Source organism: Pestalotiopsis fici (assembly GCF_000516985.1).
Source record: "Pestalotiopsis fici W106-1 unplaced genomic scaffold PFICI_Scf_6, whole genome shotgun sequence".
NCBI lineage: Eukaryota > Fungi > Ascomycota > Sordariomycetes > Amphisphaeriales > Sporocadaceae > Pestalotiopsis > Pestalotiopsis fici.
The window spans coordinates 453,892-479,089 of record NW_006917096.1 but is presented as its reverse complement, the minus strand read 5'-3'; the positions used below and the strand labels follow the sequence as shown (position 1 = coordinate 479,089).

Here is a 25,198-nt window from a genome sequence, read left to right as displayed (position 1 = left end):
GCTTGTAGCCAGGATATGAATATGTTCATTATTCCAGTGAGAGTCCATCGCATCCGAATTTTGGTGGAGAAAGGGGCGGTAGACTAGCAATTGTGCCCCCTCGATCTCCATGGTGTTCCCTGTGATGAGAAGTGCTCCCGAGCCCATTATCATCATGCTCGTTATTACCCACCCACCTGCCGGATCCAGTTTCAACGGCTGGTTCGCAGCGTGGCCTGCGTCGGCAATAAATAAGTATTAGTATGCAGACAAGTCTCTGGCTCGCTTATTATCCAATATATCAACCCCTCAAATGAATGAAAAAAACGCGATCGCGCACAATGGCAAATGTTCTTTTTCCTTTCCATCTCACCGACCTGAACGGTGATCCGTCGATAGTCTGCCGAGCCAGATAGCCTCACTGAAAGTTATGAGTAGCTGCCGATCTCCAAAGGTTTGAAACCCTCTCCAATCTTACAGGAGCATCGTACGTAGGCCTTCTACCAGACTAGGCAGTTGGTGGAGCATTGGGATGGGTCGTTAATTTGAGCAGGGCAAAGAAGACGAGAGCGCTATAGCCAACAGCGGGCGCCTACCTAGCGGGCTTGACAGCGCGCCAACCCGGGTCCGTCTGGGGTGTCGTATTTGCTCTTTTGTTCTTTGTGGACCGAGACGCAGTTCTGATGGTGTAAATTAAATTCCCAAGATTGATTGCAGTGGATGTAATTCCTGGTCGATCAATTCAAAATCCCGCTATTTTTGGGACGATTAAAGAAACACAATGTGTGAGTCGACCATTTATGCACAATTTTTTTTCTCCGATAATGGAGTGGTTGGCTAAAATATCCCGAAGCCACTCGTCAACCATTATAGATACAGTAAGCTCTCAGCGGTTGCGAATCAAGATAAGCAGAAAGTATATTAGTAGCATATCACTGCTCACTCTAGAAACGGAACTCGCTCATCAAGCTGTTATGTGACTTGCAAAGTCGAGTCTTGTGACCTGTCAAGCCTTGAGAATGACTAGCCATTTGATGATACAGCTTGTTATCTGTTCTATGGCTTTTGCTCAAGAACAAGAACTGAAAGTAAGGCACAAAGATTGTAGTGCCAAGTCGGCAATGTTGTGACTAATTATCTACTGGCTGTCTGATGCATGAGCTCAGTGAAACCACATATACTGAACATGCAGGTGTTTTTCACCTCTTATATAATGTCAGACGCTCCGTTCTTGCCTAGTCATGTCCATGATCAGAAAGACAACAGGCTCCCTTCCTCCATTTCTCTGTGATGCCGGTTCAAAAGGCGGCAATCCATAGTTGTACAAAAAGCCCGCCGTCCAGGCTCGATTTCCCTAAACGCCAGCCGATGCTTATGCAAAGAAAAATTGGTATCTTTATGCTGTGTGCCGCCCACTATCAATCTTACACCATAAACGACTCTCCGCAACCGCATTCCTCCTCTGTTCACCATGTTAGTTCCATTGATAATTCATGACGACTAAGGTTGCAACTCACTGATGTTGGGATTCTTGAATGTGAATCTCTGACTGAGCTTGTCCTCAATCCAGTCCATCTCGCTTCCAATAATACTAAAGAGTGCCTTGCTGTCAATCAAGACCTTGACGCCATCTTGCTCGACGGTTTCGTCAAATGGGCCAGCCTTATCCACCCAGTCCAGGTGATAGGCCAGGCCACTGCATCCTCTGTTCCGAACTCCGATCTTGATCATCTTGGGTTCGGGTCCTTCCAACATCTCACGTAGATGCTCAACAGCTGACGGCGTGAGCTTCATGGCTGCCTTGCGCGGTCTGAGCTTGCGCTTCCTCTCTGGCGCAGGCTTTGGCTTCTGGGTCTCCTGCTCCGGTAGTGACGAGCTGGTTGCGGTCTGTGGCGAGGGTTCCTTGGGACCCGAGGGGGTCACGGCAGGCTGCGGCGGCCTTGTCTCGTGGACTTGTGGTATCGGGCTTGCTATCGAGCTCTCTGGCAAGTTGCTGCGAGGTCCAGTGGGCTTCGCAAGAGGATAGGGCTGATACGAAGGTGTGGACGAAATTTTCTCCGAGGAAGCAGTCCAGTATTTGGACTGTGAAAACTGCCGCAAGAGGTGCTGGCAAGGCCTCGACGATCGCGAAGTCGGCAGCGCGAGGCGGCTGAGGAGCAGCGAAGGCGCTGCCTTGTCTAGCACCAACCGAGGCGCATTCATGGTTGGCGAATCTGGTGGGTGGGTGGGTGCGAAAGTCTATCGAAAAGGCTGTGGCGGATTTGCTATGAGCGCATTTGAGAAAACGCGGCACGAATGTCGTCGACTATGAGGGACTCGAGGTTGTGCAAGTTGCGAATGGTACAAACACTGATTGTGTTGCAGACAAAAGTGAGTGGCGGCTGATTGAAGAAAGCAGACGAATATGTGGTGCAGTTTTGATCATTCGATGTTTGCTTTGAAAGCAACCAACAGCACCAACCAGAGGTCCCTTAACCGATGACATAGACTGGCGGCGGAGAGACCCGGCTAAGCAGCTTGGAGCCAACCACGGCTCTTCTTTTGTCAGCGGGGACTGCCAGTGTGACCTGGCCCTTTTTCGCAGTTTCCGTAGCTTGTGGTGAAAGCCCGTGATCGGGAGGACGGCTTATTATTGATCCAGGCCCAGTTCTTATCTTAGGTAAGTCGGGTGAAAGCTGGAGGTTTCCAGAGCCTAGAGAGAATCCCCGCCGTCCGTCTGGGCACTGTTGGAAACTGCCCCACCTCTAATTCGAGACCCTGCAGTTGAGCCTTGGAACTCTAGTGCTTGCGTGGCTGAAGCAGCGACGCCGTGTGTCGGCCCATAGCAGCAGCCGATTGCACTGAACTTAGTGGGAAACCAGTGCCTATCTTGACTAAATCGGCGCCCGTTCCAGCGCTGTGGAGGCTGAAGCAGCCAAAAAGTTAACGGCTGCGTAGAGGACAGTTTGGCAGAGCTGCTAGGAATATTGTCAGAGCTGGTGTTGCAGAAGCTTGCATTCTGTTTCGACGATTGCTCTCAGGGTGCTTTTCTTTTTTTTCGCCTGACTCTTTCTCTCTTTTCCCTTATCGCGAGCGGGTTGAAAACCATAAATTGAAGCGGCATTGCTGGGTGCTGTCTTGTCGCTTTTCCCTCCCTCTTCGGACTTCCCTCCATGCATCGACCACAGTCAGCTGGCAGATATGGAGGCGTCTCCCCTGACCCAACAGGCGCGCCCTGAGGTCTTCCAGCAGAAGATTGTTCAGCTGTACGAAGCACTATTCAAGGTTCGAAACCTCTAGAAACCCATCGTGTACCAAAAGAACTGGCGAGACTGACTCGAGCGTTCAAGGTATGCCTCGATATGCGCTGCGCAAGCTCGGCCAAAAAGTACAGCAATCGCTGACTATACGTATGACCACCAGGACGAAGTCGACCCCGACAACGATATTGAAAAGCCCGAGGGCTTCTGGCGCGAGTTCTTCCTTCTAAGACCAGACCGATTGGCTCTTCAACGAGTATTAGGGGACTTGAGCCCAGATGACCTACTCGCCTTACATCCGCAGACCAGGCAACTATTCGCAAGAGCGGTCGCGTGCCTCAAGAAGGGAGCAGGGCCTGCAAGCCTGCATGCATTAGATGTGCGTCGCACTACCCCCCTATGATGGACCATATAAGGTTTCCTGACCCGGTACCAGACTTTGACGACATTCTTTTCTGCCGTGTTGCCTAAGAAATACACAAACCCGAGCTCAGATATCATTGCTGTGCTCGCCGGACTCGATCATGTCGACCAGATATTCACCGACTTTGTAGCCGCTCTAGACGCCATCATACGCAATGCCGACACGTGTAAGTAGACGTTCTGCCCTAGACCTGCAGGACATGGTCTAAGACATTGTGAATCTAGTGGACTTGCGCCAGAAGGCCGTTGAAGTGGTTCTAGCCATCACCTCAGGGGCTTACCAGACAAGCCTTCTAACATACTTCATCCATCGGGACCTGTTCCCTGCCATTATGAAGTTTATTCAAGACTCTGACACACCAGCACGGGTCCTGGAGCCATTCACTCTGCTTGGCTTGTTGGCCAATTACAACAAGTTTGAATTCCAGAACCCTTACCAGTTGCGTCTGAACGACTTTGTCAACGAGGCGGCAATTCAGAAAATTATTCACTGTGTTGGTCAAACGTGCCGGAATCTGCGTAATCGATATGTAGACATTCAGGAAGATCTTCCCGAAGGCTGGTCCCTGGCCTCTACACTTAGCATGTTGAAGCTCGGCTCCATCACCCCTGGTGCCAGAGCTGCGCCAAAGAAACCCGTCTATGACCCAGAAGTAGCCAAACAAATGTTCTCTGAGCTGTGAGTCTCCATCCATGTCCTCACCATCCAGCGTCACTAACAATCGACTGCAGTCCTGGTGAAGATGCGGCTGTTCTCCTGGGCACCTACGACTTTGCGCACGCCAACAAGCTTTTTTGCTTCAACTTGGTTTCACTGCCCGCCGAGAAGGGTGAAGAGCAGCCTATAGCATGCCTGGTTTCTTTGACATCATATATGCTACAGCATGCCTTTTTATCAAATCGAGCCACTAATTATGCTCACCTGAGCTTAATGGTGTTTAGACTTGTCATTGAGGATCAGCTCTTGTGCAAAAGGATTTGCGGCGAGGAAAGCAAGATTGCTGTCCGCCTGTGCCGACAACGCTCGCCCTATTTGCCTGTTGTGCGTGGTGAGCGCATCTTGGCCACGTGCGTCCTCGACACCATGGTTGACGGTATCAACCACAATCTCCGCAGGCGACTCGACGTCAGTCTGTACAATCTATGCACGGGTATCATGCTGCGCATCATATCATATCTATCGCGTTCTCGAACACGGCTCCAGTACCACTGGTCGGAACTTTTCCGGTCATTGCTTTCCCTGATTCGTTTCTTGACCTCGTATGCATCTGATCTGAAGGATCTTTCTCAGATCGAAACACTCCTAGACCTGGTGGTCAACCTATTGGCCCTGTCACTGTCGTCTGGCGAGGCGTTTCTACCTACGCCCGCCGCATATGACGACCTCTTCTACAAGATTGTCGAAAGTGGCGATGTCCTCACCAAGTTCCGCGATACGTACAGTCTTTCAAACCGGCCATCAAACTCCATTGATACCCTGATAAACGTGAGCACACACTACAAATCCATGCTAGATGCCGGTGGATCCAAGAAGAACCTCCTCACCAGCTCCGAGGTTACGGATCTAATCAAGCAGGGCTACGAAACTCTGAGCATCCAGGCCAAGGAAGGCCTCGACGGCTGGGAGAGATATCGAGAAGCGGACGAGAGAAGTCTGCTGAAGAAAATGGCGCGCGCCACTGTTGGCGATGTCAAGACTATGGTGGAGGCTTAATTAATAAATGCATTCATGTAGTGCATGCAAATCAGAGCTTCGTCATCTAGACTGTGCAATTTTACACAACTTGACCATGATGAATATACGTCTCAAATATTTGACTTTGATATAATTTCGATCCCATACGAGGGGCGCTTGTAATGGTTATGGTGTGAGAGTTGTTCTTGCTCATCTATATACGGAAATGTGTTGTCAGTGCGGCCATGAGTGGTCCCAACACGTTTCTCGTCCTTGATGACTTGAACGTAGAAGGGGTTAAAACTGAATGAGATACACCCCGTCAAAATGACTCCATGAAGCTTTTTCACACAAGAGCTCGCTGCGTTGCCTTGCAAGAATGGCCATATTAGACGTCGATATCACACAGCAGTGACAAGGGCAGAAAAATGCATCATTGCTCAATAACTCACACGAGAGTTTCCTTGGAAATAGCACGCTTTATACACATGGAGAGTAGGTGTCTATGATAGAAGATACATGACATACCACTGAATTTTATGAAATCATCTCCAGTATGGCAAAGTATGAAATTGCTTGCTCTGGGACATGTCGGAATCACCCACATACCACAACAACAGATAGATCCAATCTTTGCCTCAACCGGGACAAGCATGTTGCACCACATTTCGAGGCAAGATGGAGCGGTCAACCGCTGCGTAACACATGCAATGGACCCAAGGTGGTCGCTTAGAACATTAAAATTTCCCTGATTTCTTCTTCTTCATCCTGCTTCCAAAAATTGGGGGTCCTCTTCCAGAACAGTGACAAGGCGTGAGGTTCCAAGCTATCAAAAAACAAATCAAGGCAAGGAAACCAAAATTGGTCCGCTACTCCTTCCCAACCCGAAGTCACCTAGTTGTTGACCAGCAAGGAGGCCATGGAATCCATACAGACGCGATAAACAAAATAAGATTCAGAAGAAGCAAAAATGCAGACAGGAAATGTTTGGCAGCGGTGGATTAATATAGTCGGTGGTGGGAATGCAATGCTCGTGACGGGATTGGAGATGCATATACGAACGCAGCTACAGTTCATCGGAGTAAGTCATGATAACAAGGCCAAATAACGAGGCATCATGTCGATTCAAACGACAATGATATATTACTGAAAACGGCAGCGTGTCCAACGCGTACACCTACAAAACACCAGAGTCACGGGCTAGTTCCTGTAAATTTCCGAAAGAACAAATCTTGTTGCATTATTCTATGGACAATTGTGCGCATTGTATATTAGACGCCTTCCACTTCAGTATATCTCCTACACAGTGTACTAGCAAGACCCGTCGTGACACCTGATCTGCAAGACCACCTCGAAATTATCTAATGTGACTTTACGCGCCACACGCATTTCACCAATAGTCACACTGCTTCAAATTCCGCCCATGTAGCTCGTAGATCCATTGGTCCATCTTCAGCCCTTTGGTTTTTGCATGGGAGCCATGATTGTTCATTTGATGGAAATACGCCCTTCTCTTACATCTTGACCAACATCTCCATAGTACAACACAGCAAGCTGGCACCATTTGTAACTGTACTAGAGGAAGCCCCTGCAACCGTCGTAAAATAAAGTACGACTCATCGATGTGCATTAGTTGTTGAGAAAAGGAAAATTCGTAAGTCGCTTATGTGGATTGCTTTTGACCCGCCCCCTCAGAAATGGAATGTGAGCTCTTTGAAATATATACTTTTTCCCCGAAGGTTTATCTCGGGTGCTCATGCAAGTTTCCGGCCATATCGCGAAAGCGTAGATACGGAGTACATATCACGAGCGAATGTGCTCAGAATGAATCGGAAAGAAAATAGCCGTTTAGGCCGTGGGAAAAACGTAACCTCCAACACCGTGTCTAGAATCAGTGATGAAGATGTACGATGTGCCTTGTTATGGCAAATGGTTGATTAACAGGCGGCCAGAAAAATAACCACCCAATTCGGGGTATCTCAGAAGATCGAAGAAAAATAAAAGAGCACAGAGCTTTTCGCACCAGAGCTTTACTAGAAGTTCTGGGAAATGCCTGCGCTCTGTTGTGGGTAGTGCGAGGGGTTCTCGATTCGTGTGTTGCGTCGGGCTGGGTTGTCACGGATGATGGGCTGACCACCACCGGGTGCGCCGGTATCGTAGGGGTTGCTGCCATACTGGTCGTAGTATCCTGGACCGCCATAAGCCACGCCAGTTCCGACATCGCCAGAACCGTCCGAACGACCTGCAGCGCTGTATGAAGACGAGGCGTTAGATGGTCCACGGTGTACGTTGCCGCCGCGAGTGTCGGCGGCTGATGGGCCCATGGCACCAAGAATCTCTCCCTCTGGCGAGTGAGAGCCGTCGCTCATAAGTGGTTCTCCTGATCTCGTGTCAGATACGTTGCCATATTGAGTGCCGTCCGAATAAGCCACACCTGCTGCACCACCGGACAAGGTAGTTGATGCTTTACGTCCTGTAGATCCGGCAAGGGTAGTGGAGCCCCAGCCACGGTACCCCGAAGAGGTATCTTCCTTCATCTCATAGGCACCACCTGCGGCGCTACCAACATCTGGCAGAGTCGGGTCGGCATTCGGGTTGTAAATGTAGTCCTCAACCTCTTTCCTTCTCTCTTCCTCGGCATCCTTTCTCTGCTTTCGCTTCCTCCACAGGAAGATGGCACCGACAACCAAGAGAGCCACGGCCGCAATTGGAACTACGACGGCAACGGCGATCTTGCCTCCGCTGTCGAGTCCTCCGCTGCTGCCCGAGTTGGAGCCATTCGTAATAATACTTCCATCGGCGGCAGTTGATGTGGAACCGGCGCCTCCCGTCGTTGCAGTGTTGTCAACGGCCTTGGTCGAGGTAATCACGATTACAGTGGTACTTCCATTTGCCGATGAGGTCAGCTCTGTGGTCACGACAGTGCTCGAGGGAGTACGGCTGCTTGTCGATGTCGTGCTAGGGGCAGTAGTAGTAGTAGGAGTTGAAGTTGGCGTGGTGGTTGTGCTACTAGATGTAGTTTCCGATGTACTACTTGTTGAGGTGGTTGAGGTAGTGGTTGGCGTCGCAGACGTTGTTGGATCTGTTGTTGAAGTAGTCGATTCTATCGACGTTGTTTCACTGGTTTCTGAAGTAGACGTGTCACTGGTAGTTATGGGTGTTGTGTTTGCAGTGGTGGTTGTTGGAGTATCGGCTGGGGTGGAAGCCGCATCCGTGGCTGTGGTGGTAGGTGTGTTAGTAGACGTCTCCTCATCAGTGGTAGAAACAAGACTTGATGTTGGAGTCGCTGCCGAATCCGACGTGGTTGTCGGGTCAGCAGCAGCAGTGCCAGAGCCCGTACTGTTAACGTTTGACGAAGACATGATCAATATCTGTCTTGCGCCTTTCACTCCCGAGAAGTGCCTGCGACGAGGAGACATCTTGTTAGCCGACTTGCATAGATAATGGGCAACAATAACAGCAACGACAATGTGAAATTGAGTAAAGCAAGAATGAAGACATTGCGAATGCCGTTGTGTGCAGAGTCATTGATCATGGACAAGCGACGGCAGAGCGCAATGGCGGTTGTGAATCGACTAGTGTCAGGAACTGAGCGGCAACCATACGTCGCGATTGACCAACTGGGGCCATGACTCTGCATCACGACGAAACAGACGGGCAGCAATAGGGAAAGAGATCAGCAAAAAAAGAGTCAGTGGTTTGCGTACCTTTTTGAAAAGCCTTGGCAAGCGTCCTAGGCTTTCTCGCAGTCTTTTTGGGAGAAAAAGACTGGACGAGAGAAGCGCAACTCGAAGTGGATTGAGTTGGCGATGTGTTTCGAAGTTGACGATGTGAGACGTTGAGAAAGCGAGACAGTGGACAGAGAGTGTCGAATGGATTTTGAGGAAAAGGCAAGCCAGGCAGGAAAACGGGAAGGATCCTGCACAAAGTACGGAGTAACGTAGCCTAGAACAGGACTGGCGTCTTTTTCCTGTCTGCTTTGGATTTTTTTTGGGGGCACTTCTTGGGCTGGTCGGGGGTCTTGTGATGGGCTGGCTCGGACGGCACTATGGATGCAACCTGTGTATGCACGGCAGCACGAACTTGGCCAACCAGGGATCTGCTGGGAAGCTTTGCTGGGAGAGACCGAGGCGATTGGCCGACGGGCGCTAGTAAGCGTGGCTGAGTGTGTCCCCTCGTGTCGGATCTGGTCGGTTGTCTCGTCTCGCTGACTTGGGTGTGATGAGGAAGAGACAGAGAAGGAAAACCGACAGAACGGGCCCAAAAGAGGAAGAGAGGCGCCAAGCCAACGCTGATTGATCCAGGAGGTTGGAGGTTGTTGCCAAATTGGGGACCGTGTCTTACAGGAAAGAAAACCGTTCCCAATCCAATTCCAATTAATGGTGTGGACAAGTAAATAAAAAGCTAGAACAGTGTTGCTCTCTGGCAAAGGTGGAGGATGACGATGACGCCCGGAGTTCCCAGCTGGGATTGCAAATGAGACGGTCGCAAGCAGGGAAAAAGAGGAGAATTGACTTCAGCAGGTAGCAGCCAAAACCAGGCGGGTGTCGCCCAAAGCAAGCCCGGCGTAGGATAGGCAGGCTATGTGAATGGAGATTTTGGGACGGGGCGTCAGTGCTGCAGGTTTGGCGAGCAGCAGAAGGAGCCAATAGCCAGGCAGTGAGGGAATGAGAGCTTCCAGGGGGGGCAATGATGAGATGAGCTGCTATTCCCTGTCGCCAATCTCCGCATTGACAATCAAAGACAGCCTTTTGAGCACCTAATGTAGGTAGGTGATCCAAAGCCAAGTGCAGAACAGAGCTGGCCGCAAGTAAGGCGAAATGGCGCCCGTCGCTTACGACAAGGGGTTCAGTTCAATCTTCAGGTCAATTCAGAATTTATTTCAAGGAGTTCAGCCGTGGAGTGCAGTGCAGTGGTGCTGTGCTGTGCCTGGGCTTCGCGGCGTGCCAAGTGAATAAATGTTGTAGCCCGCTAAGCAGTAAGCCGGTAGTGGTTTCTACTTGTACCGGTATGCGAGTAATGTATTCGCCTCGGTACAAAGGTAGAGGTTTTCTCTCGACTGTGTGAGATGAATGGTGTTGATTCAGGGAAAATGGAAAATAAGGAATTTGACTGAATGAATGACTGATGGCTTTAGTTGGGTGGGTTTGCCGATGCTGACTGGTGACGATGACTTTCCACGGTTTTGGATGCAACGATTGATAGGAAATAGTAAAGAGGGAAACCTTTGGATGCGGCAAAAGCGAATCAATGAGATCCGGCAGAGCGTGCAGTGATGCAACCAAAGATTGCAGTGCCTGCCCGTTGTATTCGGGATTCCAGGAGCTCACAGCAGACGGAGGGGAAAACCAAAAACTCTCCAAAAAGACTCTTCTGGCGCCAAAAGACGAAAGGAGATATGTTGTGTAGAATGGCTTGGTTTTAGTTTCACACCAATTCCTTTTGACGTAGCCTCGAAAGCTGCTTGTTGATAATGCGCACTGCTGCTGCTGCTTGTTCTTCTCTCGAGCTTCTTTTCTGCTTCTTGGTCGACGAATCACTCCCAGATCGTTGATCTTGATCTCTCTGGTGAGAGCGGCTTTTGCTTGGGTTGCTTGGCTGCCGCGCCTGCTGGAGCTGCTAAGCAGGTAGCGTTCGGATGGGTTGGGGCCGATTAGCGGGTCTGCAGCTCTAGACTGCAGGGTAAAAGACCCCGCTAATGCCGATCCAGGAACTGATACGCGCTGCCGGGAATTGCCAGTCTACCAGTTGTCGCCTCTGCCAAGTTGGGCTGGTTGTTTGACTGTCTTTTTTCGGCGCAGCCCTTTCGTATTCGTGGAGAACTTTGCGTCAGAACCTCTTTATTTGCCGCGAATTATGACGAGCTCCGCGGTAGACTGTCGTATCGGTGGTATCGATCGTTTACTGCTCTGCAGTGAAACCTCCCACGTTCAGAATTCGATAGTCTGTATGTTGCAACTGTTTTTTTGTTGTCATGGACTGAAATGACTGATAACCGTCGGGGCTTGTGATTGCCATGCAGTGTTGAGCCCGGTGCAAAGCCAAGTTGTAAAGAAAGTTGCCGCAAGTGACAACAAGGCGCAAACTTCGTCTTGCAGCTAAGTAACCTTCTTGCTATCGCCCTCCTCTTCGATGCAACGTCGTTGATAGCTGTAAAAATGGAACAGGCTGTGCACTTGTGGGATTGGCTTAGATGATGACGCCGGTTATGATGATGGTGAGATGCAAAGTCATGGGAAGAGGCTCGCCGTCGCCCTTCTTTAGCTATTAGCTGGCTATGCTTCCCAACTTAACAGTTGACCTCTAAGATGATCGTCAACCCAAACATCCTTCCTGTCTCTGTCTCTTGCACTGACCCTTTCGAGGAGACGTTTGTTGTGCCTCCGAATACGTACAGAATTCTCGGGGAGGGTCTCAGACGTGCGAATTGGGTTTTGCGGGATCCCGATAAGAGGCCCTTGTTACTTGGACACGAAAAAGTGTTGGTGGCGTCGGCGGGGGTTGCGGATTGCCCGTTATAGGCCGTAATTTGCTTCGAATCGTTGAAAGCTTAATTCAGCCTCCCGGTATAAGCTCGTTGTTTGCTTGTGATATTTCTGGAGACCGGTACGCCCTTGATTTCTTCATGTGCCTTCAATTTTTTTTGTCTCTGTCTGTTTTCGCTCTCTTCATGAAAAAGTCTGCAAAGTGGGCGGACGGATCCTTGTGTGCAGAGCTCAATAAACTTCTCGAACCACAAAATGTCATCAAACCCACCAAGACACTCAGGTCAGACCCAGATGGCTCAAAGCGCTATGTGGATTCAATCTCTGGTCTGGGTACTCATTCATTCAGGCTTTCTAGCATCCTATGATCAGGGCGCGGATTGGCGGTAACGCTGCTTGCTAGCTGGTGGGCAGGAATCGGTAACATTTGATTTGGGTTGGTTCTGGCGAGCCGCGAGGCTTACAGTACGTGAGCCATGTTGAGAAACGGAAATGCCGCTCGAGACTTGTGTGGCAGTGTCACTCTGCTGCCAGTGAAAACGCCAATTGCTGTCAGTTTGTTGTGTTTTATTGAATGTTTCTGGCGCAGAATCAATCCCGTTGTCTGTGGCAGCTTGTCTTGCCAGTTGTTGATGATGATGATGGCACCAGTCAGACCTTTTTATTACTAACCTCCCGCAAGGCAATCAAAGACTCGGCAGATCTTTCTGTTGTATCCAATCTACACAATAACAATGGCAATTACCTGTTCTCATCCCTTGTAAAATCATGCCGACTTGCCGTAGTCACCATGGTCAATGGTCATAGGCTTGGAATTTGGCCGAGTCGGATTATGCCTACCAATTTCGCCAGGTTACACTCCGGTTGTCCTGGTGGCCGGCGGAGGGTATAGTATGTTGCCCAATTCTAGACGTTCACTATACTTGCACCAAGCAGATAGAGAACCTAAAAGTCAGAGGACGCAAGCAGAACCGGGAACCTTTTTCTGCTTGTGCTGCTACTAAATCCGATGCATGCACCATGCATCTATGATCTGCACGTCTTTAATAGAGCCGATCTGCAGATGGACAGGTCAACCATGTGGCACATCTCCTAAATATGATCAGTGCCAACATTTCTGACCAGTAAATTATAATTCAAGATAAATGACTGGTCTTAAAGACGTGGCCTGACCTACAAATGGGCAGCTTGTCATCATTGCTTCCATGATCTGGATCGCAGGGCACGATGTAACACTTCTTGTATGGATGAGATCAGCTTAAGGTTGAATGGTGTGAAGAAGCCATGGTCCCCCAGGGTCTTTTTGTCGTCCACTTGCACGTTGATGACATGGCACGCGAGAAGAGAAAGAAGACCCTTCAAAAGGCCCTCTAATTAAGATGAGCTGCCAACCTTGAAAATTTGGGATAACCTTTTGCGGCTTCTGCGGTGCCGTGCCGGCTGCCCCTTTCGACGGGAACTTAATAGCACGCGTCCACCATGGGCTGGGACGACTTGCCGGTAAGCCAGCAACGTGTAGATAACACAACACTTTTTGATTGTTCTTTCTATGCTCATCAGTCTTCGTCTTCTTCAAACAAACGACGCATCGTTGCATACAAGTCAAAACTAACAGCTGACACGGCATTTTTCAACAAAGCTAGCACACCCTCAGCCCCTTCACCGATGATCGATGGGCATCGTTGTTCATCTCCGTTGCCTATAACCCCCCTTCTTAATGCTCTCCTCACTGCTACGACATGACGTGCCATTTGCTACCTTACCACGACACCATTTATTTTTTTCCAGGTCTGGATCTTTTTAGTGGAAGAACGCTGGTCAATAGCAGAGCTCCGCTATTACTCTTGTTTTTGACTGGCCTCCCCAGACAAGCAACAGAAGAAGACAATCCTTGGCAGTTGGAGAAACCTGGAGAGTAAGCATTTTCTCTCACAGGCCCTTGTCTGTTCTACTGTTATAACCCCCTCGCTCTATTATCACAATTTTTTCTCCTCATCCTCCTTCATCTCATCTGTTGATTCGGTCCGCGCCGGTGGTGCTCACACACTATGCGACGTCATCATCTCAACGAGGCGGTCGGCGGACGGACCAGTTGGCAGTCGGAGCTCTTCCTCTCCCCCTTCCAGCCCCGAGAGACGAAAAAGAAGAGCTTTCCCGGAATGGCAACTCCTCCTGACCCTGACCATGCCTGTTCCCGTTTCCGGGGAATTTGTTTTGATCGTAGCTTTCCGGTTGATTGTTTGGGGCACATGAGAAGAACCTTTCTTTTCCCCCCTACCCAGGTTGCCACGGCTGCCCGATGGAAAGTTATCCATCGATCGGGACGAGGAAAACCATATGCGATCATCTCGTAGGCTTTAATGCATTGACACCAAGTCAAGTGATGAGAATAGCCCCGGCCAAGTGGATCGTGGCCTTCTCATATACACACAGTTGACACTACTACATATGCACTTATAATGTGAAATCTTGCTTGATTGATTGAGATAGTCCCTCAATCCAGAGTACCAAGTCCAAGAGAACATGAGCCTTTGGATTACAATCAAAACAAGAGACACATAGTATCGAAGCCGAAACGGCAATGTATATGTTCTGAAAGAATTTTATAGTTATCAACCTCTCTCGCTCGTCTGAAGAGTCGTCTTTGCAAGATTCATTGACGGCGCAAAAATCATGTGGCACCGTTTCCGACCCATCCGCTCTATCTATATACATGTAACAAAAGCTGCTGTAATTGCCCGCCATGCAAAGATACTTGATCCGTCATGTTGACCCATGAGATACTCCGGCCAAAGAAGAAAAAAGAGAATTATCAATACGGGAAGATGGCTAATAAGTGTTCCGATTGAGCCTCAACGCCGGTGGAAATGCAAGGCCAAAGAGACAAGTGGTTTCAATGGGGGTTGTCTAGTCGCGCATTCCCCATTTCGGCTTGAGCTGGCCTCCAGAGAGTGCTTGAGTGAAGACCTGGTCCTCAGGCAGACGACTCACACGTCCAGCACCGTTACGGAGGGCATTGTTTGTTCTGGCAGAGATACCACTGCCCATGCTGCGTACGCTGCCAGCATCGCTCATGTTCTCGGGATCCTTGAACTTGCGAGGAGGTGCAAAGTCAAGGGCAGTAAATGTGCCAGACTTGCGCATGGCGTGACTATTCAATCATTAGCACACATTGTGTTACTGACAAGAAAAAATGGTGTCAACTTACGGGCTGGGCAAAGCCGGAATGTCGTCAAACGAGCTCACCAGGGGCGAGGAAACGGGCACGCCGAGGTGGTAAGGACGGCGCTCTCCCATGGGGCTTTGGGAGCGACCGGTGGCTTGGTCCTTGTATGTGGGCGGAGGTGCAAAGTCAAGAGGATTCATGATCATGAAGCTTTCGTCCTTGAGCATGGCCGGAGTGGGAAGAGTTGTCAATGCTGCCGGCGGAGGCATGGGCTTCCTGGGTCCGGGCGATCGACCACCCATGCGTGCCGAGGCAGAGGAACCTGGCCGCGGGCTCATAGGGGGCAGGTGACGGCCAGACATGACGGAGCCGGCACGGGGGCGCGGTCCTGGGCCACCTGGTCCCATACCCCGAGGTGGGCCTCGTCCGCTAGGTCCGGGCATCGGTCTCCTGTTGCTCGGAGGCGGTGTCATGGCACGTCGAGTGACTGGCTCAGCATAGGGCATGACGAAGGCATTGGATTCAGGGTCGAAGTAGGCTGCGTCTCCAAGGTAACCTGCGTCTTGCGACTGGTCGTAGTACTGAGCTGCGTGGGGCTGGGGCATGGGAGGTCTTGGTGCGCTGCCGTCCTCAAAGTACTCCTTGTAGAAGGATCGAATACGGTTGGCTCTGAATTCGGGATCTTCCGACTCGAGATAGTCACTTGGAGGCAAGGGGCGGAATCCGACTGAAAGACGGTTGCTCTTGTTTCCAGGAACTGCGAGACCGGCGGACTGAGGTTGCGGCTGCACAGGAGCAGGGGCCGTCACCTGTTGCTCTTTGACGTGATCATCTTCAGCATCATGGTCTTCAACAATGTTGACATAGTCCGAGTACTCAGAAGGAACATCAGAGACCACCCTAGCAGGCTTACCCGGACGAAGGCTGGCAGGTGTCTCGTCTACCACTTCGGCCGACTGTGGCGCCATAATACCCAGGCCAAGCTCAGAGTCTCGGTTACCTGCAATGACGGGCTTTTCGGGCTTGATCGACTCATACGATTCAGGGCGAGCTTTTTGGGCAAAGTCATGGTGTTGCTCCTCAGGTTCGTGAACAAGCGGCATGGCAGGCATATCGACGTGCTCTCCTCCGACGTGAGGCGGAGTGGTCACCTCTTCGGTGAAACGGAACTCGGCCTTGGCCTCTTCGGCATGGTGAGGGGTGGGGACTTCATGAACTTCCGGTACCATCGATTCCTTGATAGGAGCAGGGACGCGAGGCTGGTGTGCGGTCGGCAGGGAGTTCTGGCGCGGGGGCAAGCCACGCATCGACTGGGCTCTGGGCGAGTCGAGGCCACTCTGGCTGGTGATGACAGAGGCCCGACGATCGCCACCCTTGGGGAAAGATCGCAAAGAAGCACCATCGCTGATGAAAGAATCGACATGGCGGTAAGGGTCCTCGCTCTGATGCAAAGTCTTTGCCAGAGAGTTGAAAGATTCCCGAGATTGTTGCATAGCCGGGGGAAGCAGGTAGGGGCTGGACAAGTTCATGTCCATCGACATGCCTTTCGTGTGACCGCTTTCCTTCTCTCCACCAAACAACTTGCTCTTTCTCTTGCCATTCTTGCCGGGAATACCGTCGCCCATACCAAAATCCATGGATTTGTACCGCTCGTCATGATCCTCCTGCTTTTGTAGCTTCTTGGTTCGCCGATGAAGATAGATCAGCACAAAGAAGGCCAGAATCAGCGGTATCCTTGAGACAAGATTAGCACAACACAAACAGCACTAGGGCAATTTCCTTACACTACGGCTAGGGTGATGGGAACAGTCAGTGATGAACCGGACATGGGCTTCTCGCAAGCCGATGAGGTGTCGCCATCCGCGCAATCTGCCCTCCGGAAGAGACGTGACGCAATATTGTCTGATGCCAAAGATCTTTCCACCACACTGGGGCTCTCGAGCGTGCTGGGAGCTCTTTCGACCGGCCTCGAAGCAATTCTCGCACCGAGTTCACGGCGGTGATGGTGGCGGTGGCCATGCAAGTGTCCGTCCATGATTGCAATGTATTCCTCAGATATTCAAGCCAGGTTGGATATGGTTGGTAATATGCTGCAATGTTGGATGATATTACGGAAGATGATTACAATGAAGCTGTAGTAAACGATTGTTCTAGTCGTGACGGGTTGTCTTGATTATCGCCATGAAACTTTTAGAGAACCGACGTGCTCCGTATTAACGTATCCGGGATTGTCAAGTAATCGGTATTCGGTGCTGGATAGTAGTATGTACGGTATTTTCGAGAGGTACCAAAATTATTTCTCGTCGACAAAAATAACAACACGGTAATGACGGTAATGAGTGACGTTGGGCACGAAGAAAAAAATGAATGACTGATAGTTGGTTGCTGTGAAAGAATGGCACGCCTGCTAGAGCAAGCTGGAATCAGACAACCGTTTATCCAAGGACGCCCGGGAGTTGAAGATTGCGGCGGTCGAGGAGTAGAATAAGGAGAGGAAAGACGAAAGAAAGCCGTCCGAACAGATGAAAGCCCACTAAGCGTAGGTGGAGATGCTGCTCAAGTCCAGGGTGGATTTGGATGGTAGGACGTATGGATACCAGTCCCACGTACCGCACCGCTCTAGATTGTACTGGGGTCGCGAATTGAAATTGTTTTTGGCGGAAATGAAGTAGGGGGGTGGGGAGGGCTTCGCAACCATGGTATGAGATACAGGGAATGGCTCGAGGCCGTGGGCTCTCTTCGAGCGACGATTGAATTCCTCACATTGCAATTCGTCTTGTAGTGGCACATTAATATCCATCTATATATTGGCTTTGGTATGATGTACCAAAGAATCCCACTCGATTCTCCCTTTCAAACTTGACCTCTCGAGTAGCTCAATTGAACAAGGCCAACTTGAGAGGAATCTTGTGCGCGCTGTTGGAGATCAGCATCGATTCCTACAGTTCAGTCGGGGATGACCGTCCTCTTCTGGGGGAGGAGTTCGGCCCTCCTAAGGGAGGAGTATCACAGAAGAGCGGCGCCAGGGGCTCAATGCAGGAACAGGAGAACCGACATGGATCTCATCGGGCGCTAATCTTGTTTGTCGCTAAAAGCCAAGCCGGTCGTTGGCCTTAACCCCCGTCAGTCCCGCCAATGATTGCTGTCGACCTGTTTCCAAAAGAAGAGACGCCCCTGGCGATGGTGGCCAGTGGCAGGCCATTGAGCACTGGCGAACAGACGGCGCGGCCCCTCTTTCAGATGAAAAATGTCACTTCCCTCATAAGAGAGGGTGGGACGGTACTTTGCGATGTTTTCCTCCCGAGATGAAAATAAGCGATCCTTTCCCCTTCATCGCAGAACGGCTCAAGGGGCAAACCCAGACAAGCCCACGCTGATGAAGCTTGTCAAAGAGAGGCATGGCTATTTTGCAAACCACGACGGCGGCCCTTTGTCTGCTCGGTTGAGGCGTAGTTAGGTAGCCTGGAATCTGGATCTCGGCGGGCCGTCATTGATAGTAGGTCGCGATATGAGCACTTGCTCCCTACGATGCTACTACGTACTGTGCGCAGCGATGCATGGAGCAATCGCATGAACCTGACGATTTGGACTCGCTTGTCCAAATGACAATTAATTCTCGCAGAGTTCGAATAAATGACATACTATTTATCTTGTAGTCTCTCTGCATGCTAAGAATCCATGGTCCAAGGTTGGTGCTGGTGCGATTGAGGATGCCATGATGCGTCCCGTCCGCAACAACCGCAAAATGATGAATTGGCTGAATAAGAATCCTGAAATTGTGAAAGTCCATTGGTTGACAGGTCTGTGGGTGTTTATTTCTCAACTGGGTTTTCGCCTCGAAAACAGGCATATGGACTTCACAGAAACCCCGCATCATAGAAAGAAAAGAGTTGAGCTAATGAGGGTTTTCCTTTTTAAACTTGCCGTCGGGTGATGTGATCCGCAGCCCATGAGAAGACGAACATCGGATGAAATTCTGTGTAAGAAAAAGCAATACAAAACACTCTGGCGGGCGAGGTGCATTGCAGCAATACATACCTCGTGTGCTCTTGTGCGACTGAGTGGTTTTCGTGGAAAATTGCAGCAAATTTACAGAACCACGGATCTACAGGCGACTGTGCGCCCGTTGCCTCACCATCAGCGAGGGACGCGCAGCCAATGGGGAAGCACAAATGCCGCGATAACGATTGGTTGGTCCATGACTCGAGTTATGATCCGAGTGTGCAATGTTAGCTGCCATCACAGTACGTAGTACACAGCACGGTCAATGTACGCTTAACTTTCAATAGCCAGTCCCAACCGACATGGTGCTGAAATGACTGAGTGATACTTTCAAGGTTTTTCGTTCAGGTTCAAGCTCCAAATATAGCCCATCTTGACATAAGGTGCGTCTTTCGGGAAGAGTTCTAGAAGATGAGCACGCCATATTCCACAGGCACAATTTGCACAGACCAACTGTGGAAGTTGGTTTGAATTTGCTTCTGATGGGACTCACATGATGAGGCTTTTGTTTGGTAAATATCAATTCCGCATCAAAGGAAAAAGAAAAAGCAAAGACATATGACCGTCTTCGTGTTGCCACAGATGGAGGCTGCCGTTCGAGGTTGACGATCTGGTGAAATGCCATCTATTCCGCCTCGAACTGGCTCGAACCGAGCCCACATCAGGGCTTTACTTGATAAAAGTCAGCTGCGTACTCTAGAAGCCATTGTTTCTCAATCTTGGTGATATCTCGGATAAAAGTCTTCTCCCCGGTTTCCATGATCTCGTGGAAGATAACCCATTCCGCTTTTCGATTGAACATGAGAGAGCTGGGGTGAGCATGGAAAACGACTCCGCCTTCCACGTTTCGAAAGGTGCCGTCCGGCTGCATCTTGGCGGCATGAGCAAAATACCCCGTCGTGAGGCAGCGTCTTATCTGCTCGCCCTTGTCCAAAGTTGTGGTTGTGAGGTTCTCAGAGATTCCGAATCGTTCGAGATATCTCTTGAGCTGTGCACGAATGCTCACCGCGCGGCTCATTGCCTTGAAGTTCAGTTGATTCTCATAGCAGAACTTGGCTTCCTTCTTCCCCTTTGTCACAAACGTTTGATAGACATTCAACAAAGTGAGATGATCACCCTCCTCGGCGGCAAACTTGCGTCTTGCTGACTCCATCTGTTTCTTCTCCCCATCTCGCTGGATCCAGATGGAGCCGCCCAAGCTCGTCATGGCGGCGATGGTGAGAATCTCACTGAGACAGCCGAATGAAGCGGCCATTAGCAATGTTTTTGCCATCATTGGTTCGACTGCTAGCTCGGCCATCCGTATTCCCATTGGACGTGTCAACTTTGCATAGTCATCTAGCGCCCCCAGAGAGAATAGAAGCTCGGTGGCTTTGACCAAGAGCTCGGCCGGAGGAGGCGTCAAATAATCAAAACGGACAACGTTGTCGATTCCAAGAGCTTTGAGCTGCAAAACAAACGGTGCAAGATTTGTTCTTTGGATCTCTGGTATGTTCGCAGCCGGGAGCGCCTGGAAATTTTCTTCAGTGTAGAGGCGGAAGCACTTTCCGGGCTTGGTTCGACCTGCTCTTCCAGCTCGCTGAGACGCTGACGCTTGGGAGACTGGAGTCGCTGTCAAGGTTTCGATGCCTGTCCTAGGGTCATAGGTGCGAAGTTTGACGAAACCGCAGTCAACTACATAGACAATGCCGTCAATGGTGACGGAAGCTTCAGCGATATTTGTCGCAACAATGACCTTCCTGGTGTTCTGCGGCGCCTCGTCAAAGACGTACATCTGCTGTTCTGTAGTCAGTCCAGCGTAGAGTGGCAGAACCAGTATTGACTGTGTTCCAGGCTGCAAATCAGCAGCCCTCTCCGAAATTGCCGCAACTGCATTATCAATCTCGTCGCGACCAGTCAAAAAGACGAGGATGTCGCCCTCGCCTTCCTTGGTGTGGATGTCAAAGACTGTTGTTAAAGCCTTCTCGACATAGTCCTCAGTTGGCGATTCGAGGTAGAGGACATCAATCGGAAATGTCCTGCCTTCAATGCTGATGATCGAGCCTTTTTGGCCCGTACCGGTGTTTCCGACAACCTCGTCGTCATTCGCTGACGAAGAGAAGAACGCAAGGAATTCTTCAGCTTGAAGCGTGGCACTGCTGATGATGACACGCAAATCGGGCCGGCGTTTGAGAATCTTCTTGAGCAGACCTAGAAGAATGTCGGTACTGATCGACCTCTCGTGGGCCTCATCCACCATGATGACGGAATAACGGGAGAGGAGGGGATCGACCAGAGCTTCTCGAATGAGGAGGCCGTCAGTCAAGAACTTGATCTTTGTTGCGGCCGAAGTCACATCCTCGAATCGGATGGAAAAGCCGACCTCCTTGCCCAGCTCGCAGCCAACTTCTTCCGCGACCCTGATGGCGACGGTGGTAGCCGCAACCCGTCTCGGCTGGGTGATACCAACGATCTTGCCATCCTCGCACCAGCCTGCTTCGGCAAGGAATTGCGGTATCTGTGTTGTTTTACCACTTCCAGTCTGGCCAACGACGATGGTGACCTGGTTTGTTTCGACCAAGTAAAGAAGACTGTCCTTATGCTTAGCAATCGGCAGCAGCGCCGAAGGTTTATGCAGAGAAGGGATGAAGCTTGAGCCTAGTTCAAGGTCTGCAGCCATGGTTTTGGTTTGGGAGGTGGTAGATGGGGGATTGCGTACGTTGTTTGTCTCGAGATTTAAGCCACTTAGGTTTCGAGGTTGTTCACTGAAGCCGCGATTCGTGTCGTGCTTTCTTCTATTAGGGAATCACGAATGAAAATCCGCTTGGCCTATATACTATAGTATTTAATGACAGTGACTAATATCTTGTCCTGATGCCTAATCCATTTGAGTCATAACGAAGTTGTTGTGCGACTAGAATGCAGATTCTCTACCATGTTGCAGCAGTTGCATCAAACCCTCTACAAGTGTTTTTGATCGTACCGAGTCATACAGAGATACAAGGTACTCAGCTTGGCAGTTAGGCAGCTGCTTCAGCAGGTGCTACAGTGGGCTTGGTGGGAGATACGAACCTAAGCTTGATACCCGTGGACCTGTGGCTCGGCAGTGTGGCACAGCGGACTGCACAGCGATGTCACCCCTAAGAATAGATGGGAATTGATGTTCATTGCCCCTCGGTTTCCAGACGGGGCCCACTTGATCTAAGCAGCTGCCTCCTGCCCAGGTGTCGATCTACACATTCCGAGCAGCCAACTTCTTTCCTACAAAGGCAGATAGCTGCTACAACAAGCTATTGGAGTATTTGTTCTAGAAGCTGGTCGACTGACGCATATCCCAATCACACATATCTCGCCGTATCTCTGCCCAGGGAGTTGCGCAATTTAGCCAATATGGCTTCCAATGAAACGGTAAGTTTCATCGGGACGGCTTCATGCGCCATTACCCCCCCCCCAACAGCATACTGGCTTGCCGCTATTGTCGAGCTCGATTCATTCCTCCCTTTGTTCACTTCCTCTCGACTAACATCCTCCTTTTAAAAAGAATAAGCGGATGTCGACTTCCTCGCTCCGGGGTCCAGAGTCGCCAACCACTGTCAAGCCGTTCGAGATGGATGACGATGATGTTCAAGAAACTGCGCTGCTGGGAGATGACGGAGCGCACGAAACCTCTACAACTTCTGCAGCACCAGCTGCTGCTGCTACTACGAGCAATACCGCCGCGCCAGCGACAAGCGATGAAGCACCGCCTACCAAGCCTCCTAGGCCCGTTACGGAGGCTCAGAAGAACGAGCAAGTCCTGAAGGAAGCTTTCCCAAGTATCGATGCTACAGTTATCAAAGCCGTCCTTGTCGCGAGCAATGGTCGAGTTGAACCTGCTTTTAACGCCCTGTTGAGCATGAGCGATCCCGATGCTGTCAAGAACGAACCTGCGGTAGAGCCCGAAGCTCCTCCGCCGCAGCCACCTCGGCCAACTGGGCGTGCGCCCATGTCTCAGATGGAGGCCGACGAGCTCTATGCCAGACAACTGGCCGAGCACTACGATAATGCAGCCTACGAAGCGCGAACTCGCAACCGTAGCCCTGGTCAGCCGGTTCGCCGTCAGGCTACTGGACTCAAACCCAACGAAATGTACGATCGCGAACACAGCTTTGTCGACGATGATCTCCCCGTGATTCGTGAGAACTTGCGCAAGGGATTCCTTGAAACGCAGTCAAAGGTCAACACTTGGTTTACCCAGTTGAAGAAGCGTATCGACGGCGAATATGATTCCGAAGAAGATGAGTCACAGCCCAGCAGGCACACCCAACCTGGCAGCAGCCAATACGGCGCCGGGACTGCTCGGAGAAGCACGGATTATGACCGCTATGATGCAGACCCTCAGGTGCTGAGTGACGACTTTGCTGGCATAAGACTGAACCCCGATGGCAGTACGTCAGGACCATCTTCCCCTCTTTCATGTGCATGTAACTGACCGAATACCCAGCCGCACCGCAGGGACGATCCAGCAACCCGAATGTGTATAGACCCCCACCCAAGTCTGCATCCCCCAAACCCGACGGTCGTAAAGTCGCTTTTAAGGATGGTCATGAGGATATCGACGACCCATACAATGCTTCACCAAGGGTTCCACCTAAGGACACATCGTCCACGCCACCTCCCGGAGGTAAAGCCAGCAAGTGGCAGCCCATGTCTACGGTGGACCCGAGCCCCATCACCGACCATGACCCCTTCAGTCTTGGTGATAGTGAGGATGAGAAAGAGACCAAGGACAAGCCCACCAAGGACGCCAAATTGGATGATAATGAAAGACTGAAGCAAGCAACGGCAGATGCAATGGCGGACACTTTGATAGATGATACGAAGAAGACAGATCCCGCTGCCAAATAGGCATAGCGGCAGAAACTATCCGTACGAGAAGCAGTCGAGGCCAAAGCAGCTTGAAATCCCATTCGTTTGATACCATTCATTTAGATCCGCTGTTCATAATGTATATTCAAGGATCTTTGCGACCAAGTCTAATACCCTTGACGTAGTACCTGTCTCTAGCCGGCCCTTGACCATCTATCCATAGAGTTTACTCTCTCTCTGGGTAATTTTCTGTGCCGGACGAACTTGGCCAGGCATGCTTTTACGTATCAATGCGCCTGTCAACACACCATACTTTGACAAGAAATGCCTGGCTCTTCATGAGGTTCTAGCATGGCGGGATTTCGGGCTCAGACTTAATGCCAAGCGTCAAGGCCGTCAGACCGGAATCAACGCATTCCGCAACAAAAAGCCTGTCGTCTAATGAACTGCCGAATTTCTCTTGATGGTCCAGGACAAGTGTTCTGCTGATCCTAATAGATCTCAAAATAGGTATAGCTTTCCTTGTATACCTATGCAATGACCATTGTAGGAAAAGGAAATACGTCCTTGCGTTTACCAAGAGACAAATGAGGTCATCACGCGTCCTGCTCTTGGTCCCGGAGCCTGAAGTTCTGCTTTTGCGCCTCCTTGCGCAGATACTGGACGACTTGCTGAAGAGACCAACCGAGAAATTAGTGAGAACCCGAACAGCACGAGAGATAACGGGCCGGTGCTTTCTTACCGCCAGGGCCTCGGGGTTGACGCCGTTTTCAATCATGGAGATGCAGATTGATAATTGTTTACGGTCCAGCTGGCAGTTCTGGATATACATCACGCATTAGCCACTATTACACCTAGTTACAGGGGGGGCGTTAGGCAGTGTAAACGCGGCGGCGGAACGAACCAGGATTGTGGAGATCTCGTGCAGAATGTCTACGGCTTGTTGAGCGGCCTGCTGCTTCTCGCCTTGGTCTTTTGAAGTGGGAGGTGGCATGTTTGCGGTCTTTGTATCAATGGACAACCTCGAGCATGTCTGTACAAGGTACGCAGACGGGTTTCTCTGTGTGTAGTTTGTGCTGCACAGGCACGCTTTGGATGTGGGAAGCAGGAAGCGCGTGGAGGGGTGGCAGTTGGGAGGTTACCGGCCGTGCTTGTGGCTAGATTAGGCTTCAGGTGTGCTAGCATAAACATCTATCAACTGAGCATGGATTGCAACTTTTCAAAACTGTAGATTTGAATGGTTAGTCGCTCTTCTTCTAATTGCACACTCTCACGCTGATATAGAGATTTGTTATGAATCGTCATTCGTTATTTCTTGGCTCAAGTATTGCATTTGGCTACATGTCCACTTGTAGAGTATCACAAAAATCAAACAGGGTATCCTAACATTGTAACGCCAGTC

At 50.5% G+C, this 25,198-nt stretch overlaps 7 protein-coding genes across 7 annotated transcripts; 2 read left to right on the top strand and 5 right to left on the bottom strand.

The window, feature by feature from the left end:
- Positions 1-1,403: 1,403 nt before the first annotated feature.
- Positions 1,404-2,181, bottom strand: PFICI_08630 (uncharacterized protein; the record flags this gene model as incomplete). Its single annotated transcript, XM_007837211.1, has 2 exons — positions 1,404-1,441; positions 1,497-2,181. The coding sequence occupies 2 exons, from the start codon at positions 2,179-2,181 to the stop codon at positions 1,404-1,406; spliced, it is 723 nt and encodes a 240-aa protein (XP_007835402.1).
- A 978-nt stretch (positions 2,182-3,159) lies between these two features.
- On the top strand, positions 3,160-5,355 carry PFICI_08629 (uncharacterized protein; the record flags this gene model as incomplete). Its single annotated transcript, XM_007837210.1, has 5 exons — positions 3,160-3,243; positions 3,382-3,597; positions 3,655-3,808; positions 3,867-4,320; positions 4,374-5,355. The coding sequence occupies 5 exons, from the start codon at positions 3,160-3,162 to the stop codon at positions 5,353-5,355; spliced, it is 1,890 nt and encodes a 629-aa protein (XP_007835401.1).
- Positions 5,356-7,349: 1,994 nt separating this feature from the next.
- On the bottom strand, positions 7,350-8,678 carry PFICI_08628 (uncharacterized protein; the record flags this gene model as incomplete). The annotated part of the gene is made up of 1 exon (XM_007837209.1): positions 7,350-8,678. One exon carries the CDS (start codon positions 8,676-8,678, stop codon positions 7,350-7,352), a length of 1,329 nt encoding a protein of 442 aa, XP_007835400.1.
- A 6,030-nt stretch (positions 8,679-14,708) lies between these two features.
- PFICI_08627 (uncharacterized protein) lies at positions 14,709-17,002 on the bottom strand (the record flags this gene model as incomplete). The annotated part of the gene is made up of 3 exons (XM_007837208.1): positions 14,709-14,952; positions 15,010-16,701; positions 16,752-17,002. The coding sequence occupies 3 exons, from the start codon at positions 17,000-17,002 to the stop codon at positions 14,709-14,711; spliced, it is 2,187 nt and encodes a 728-aa protein (XP_007835399.1).
- A 2,628-nt stretch (positions 17,003-19,630) lies between these two features.
- PFICI_08626 (ATP-dependent RNA helicase DHX35) lies at positions 19,631-21,628 on the bottom strand (the record flags this gene model as incomplete). Its single annotated transcript, XM_007837207.1, has 1 exon — positions 19,631-21,628. The coding sequence occupies one exon, from the start codon at positions 21,626-21,628 to the stop codon at positions 19,631-19,633; it is 1,998 nt and encodes a 665-aa protein (XP_007835398.1).
- A 710-nt stretch (positions 21,629-22,338) lies between these two features.
- PFICI_08625 (uncharacterized protein) lies at positions 22,339-23,835 on the top strand (the record flags this gene model as incomplete). The annotated part of the gene is made up of 3 exons (XM_007837206.1): positions 22,339-22,356; positions 22,490-23,375; positions 23,432-23,835. 3 exons carry the CDS (start codon positions 22,339-22,341, stop codon positions 23,833-23,835), a joined length of 1,308 nt encoding a protein of 435 aa, XP_007835397.1.
- A 557-nt stretch (positions 23,836-24,392) lies between these two features.
- On the bottom strand, positions 24,393-24,790 carry PFICI_08624 (Mitotic-spindle organizing protein 1; the record flags this gene model as incomplete). The annotated part of the gene is made up of 3 exons (XM_007837205.1): positions 24,393-24,467; positions 24,539-24,616; positions 24,701-24,790. 3 exons carry the CDS (start codon positions 24,788-24,790, stop codon positions 24,393-24,395), a joined length of 243 nt encoding a protein of 80 aa, XP_007835396.1.
- Between the last annotated feature and the right edge of the window lie 408 nt (positions 24,791-25,198).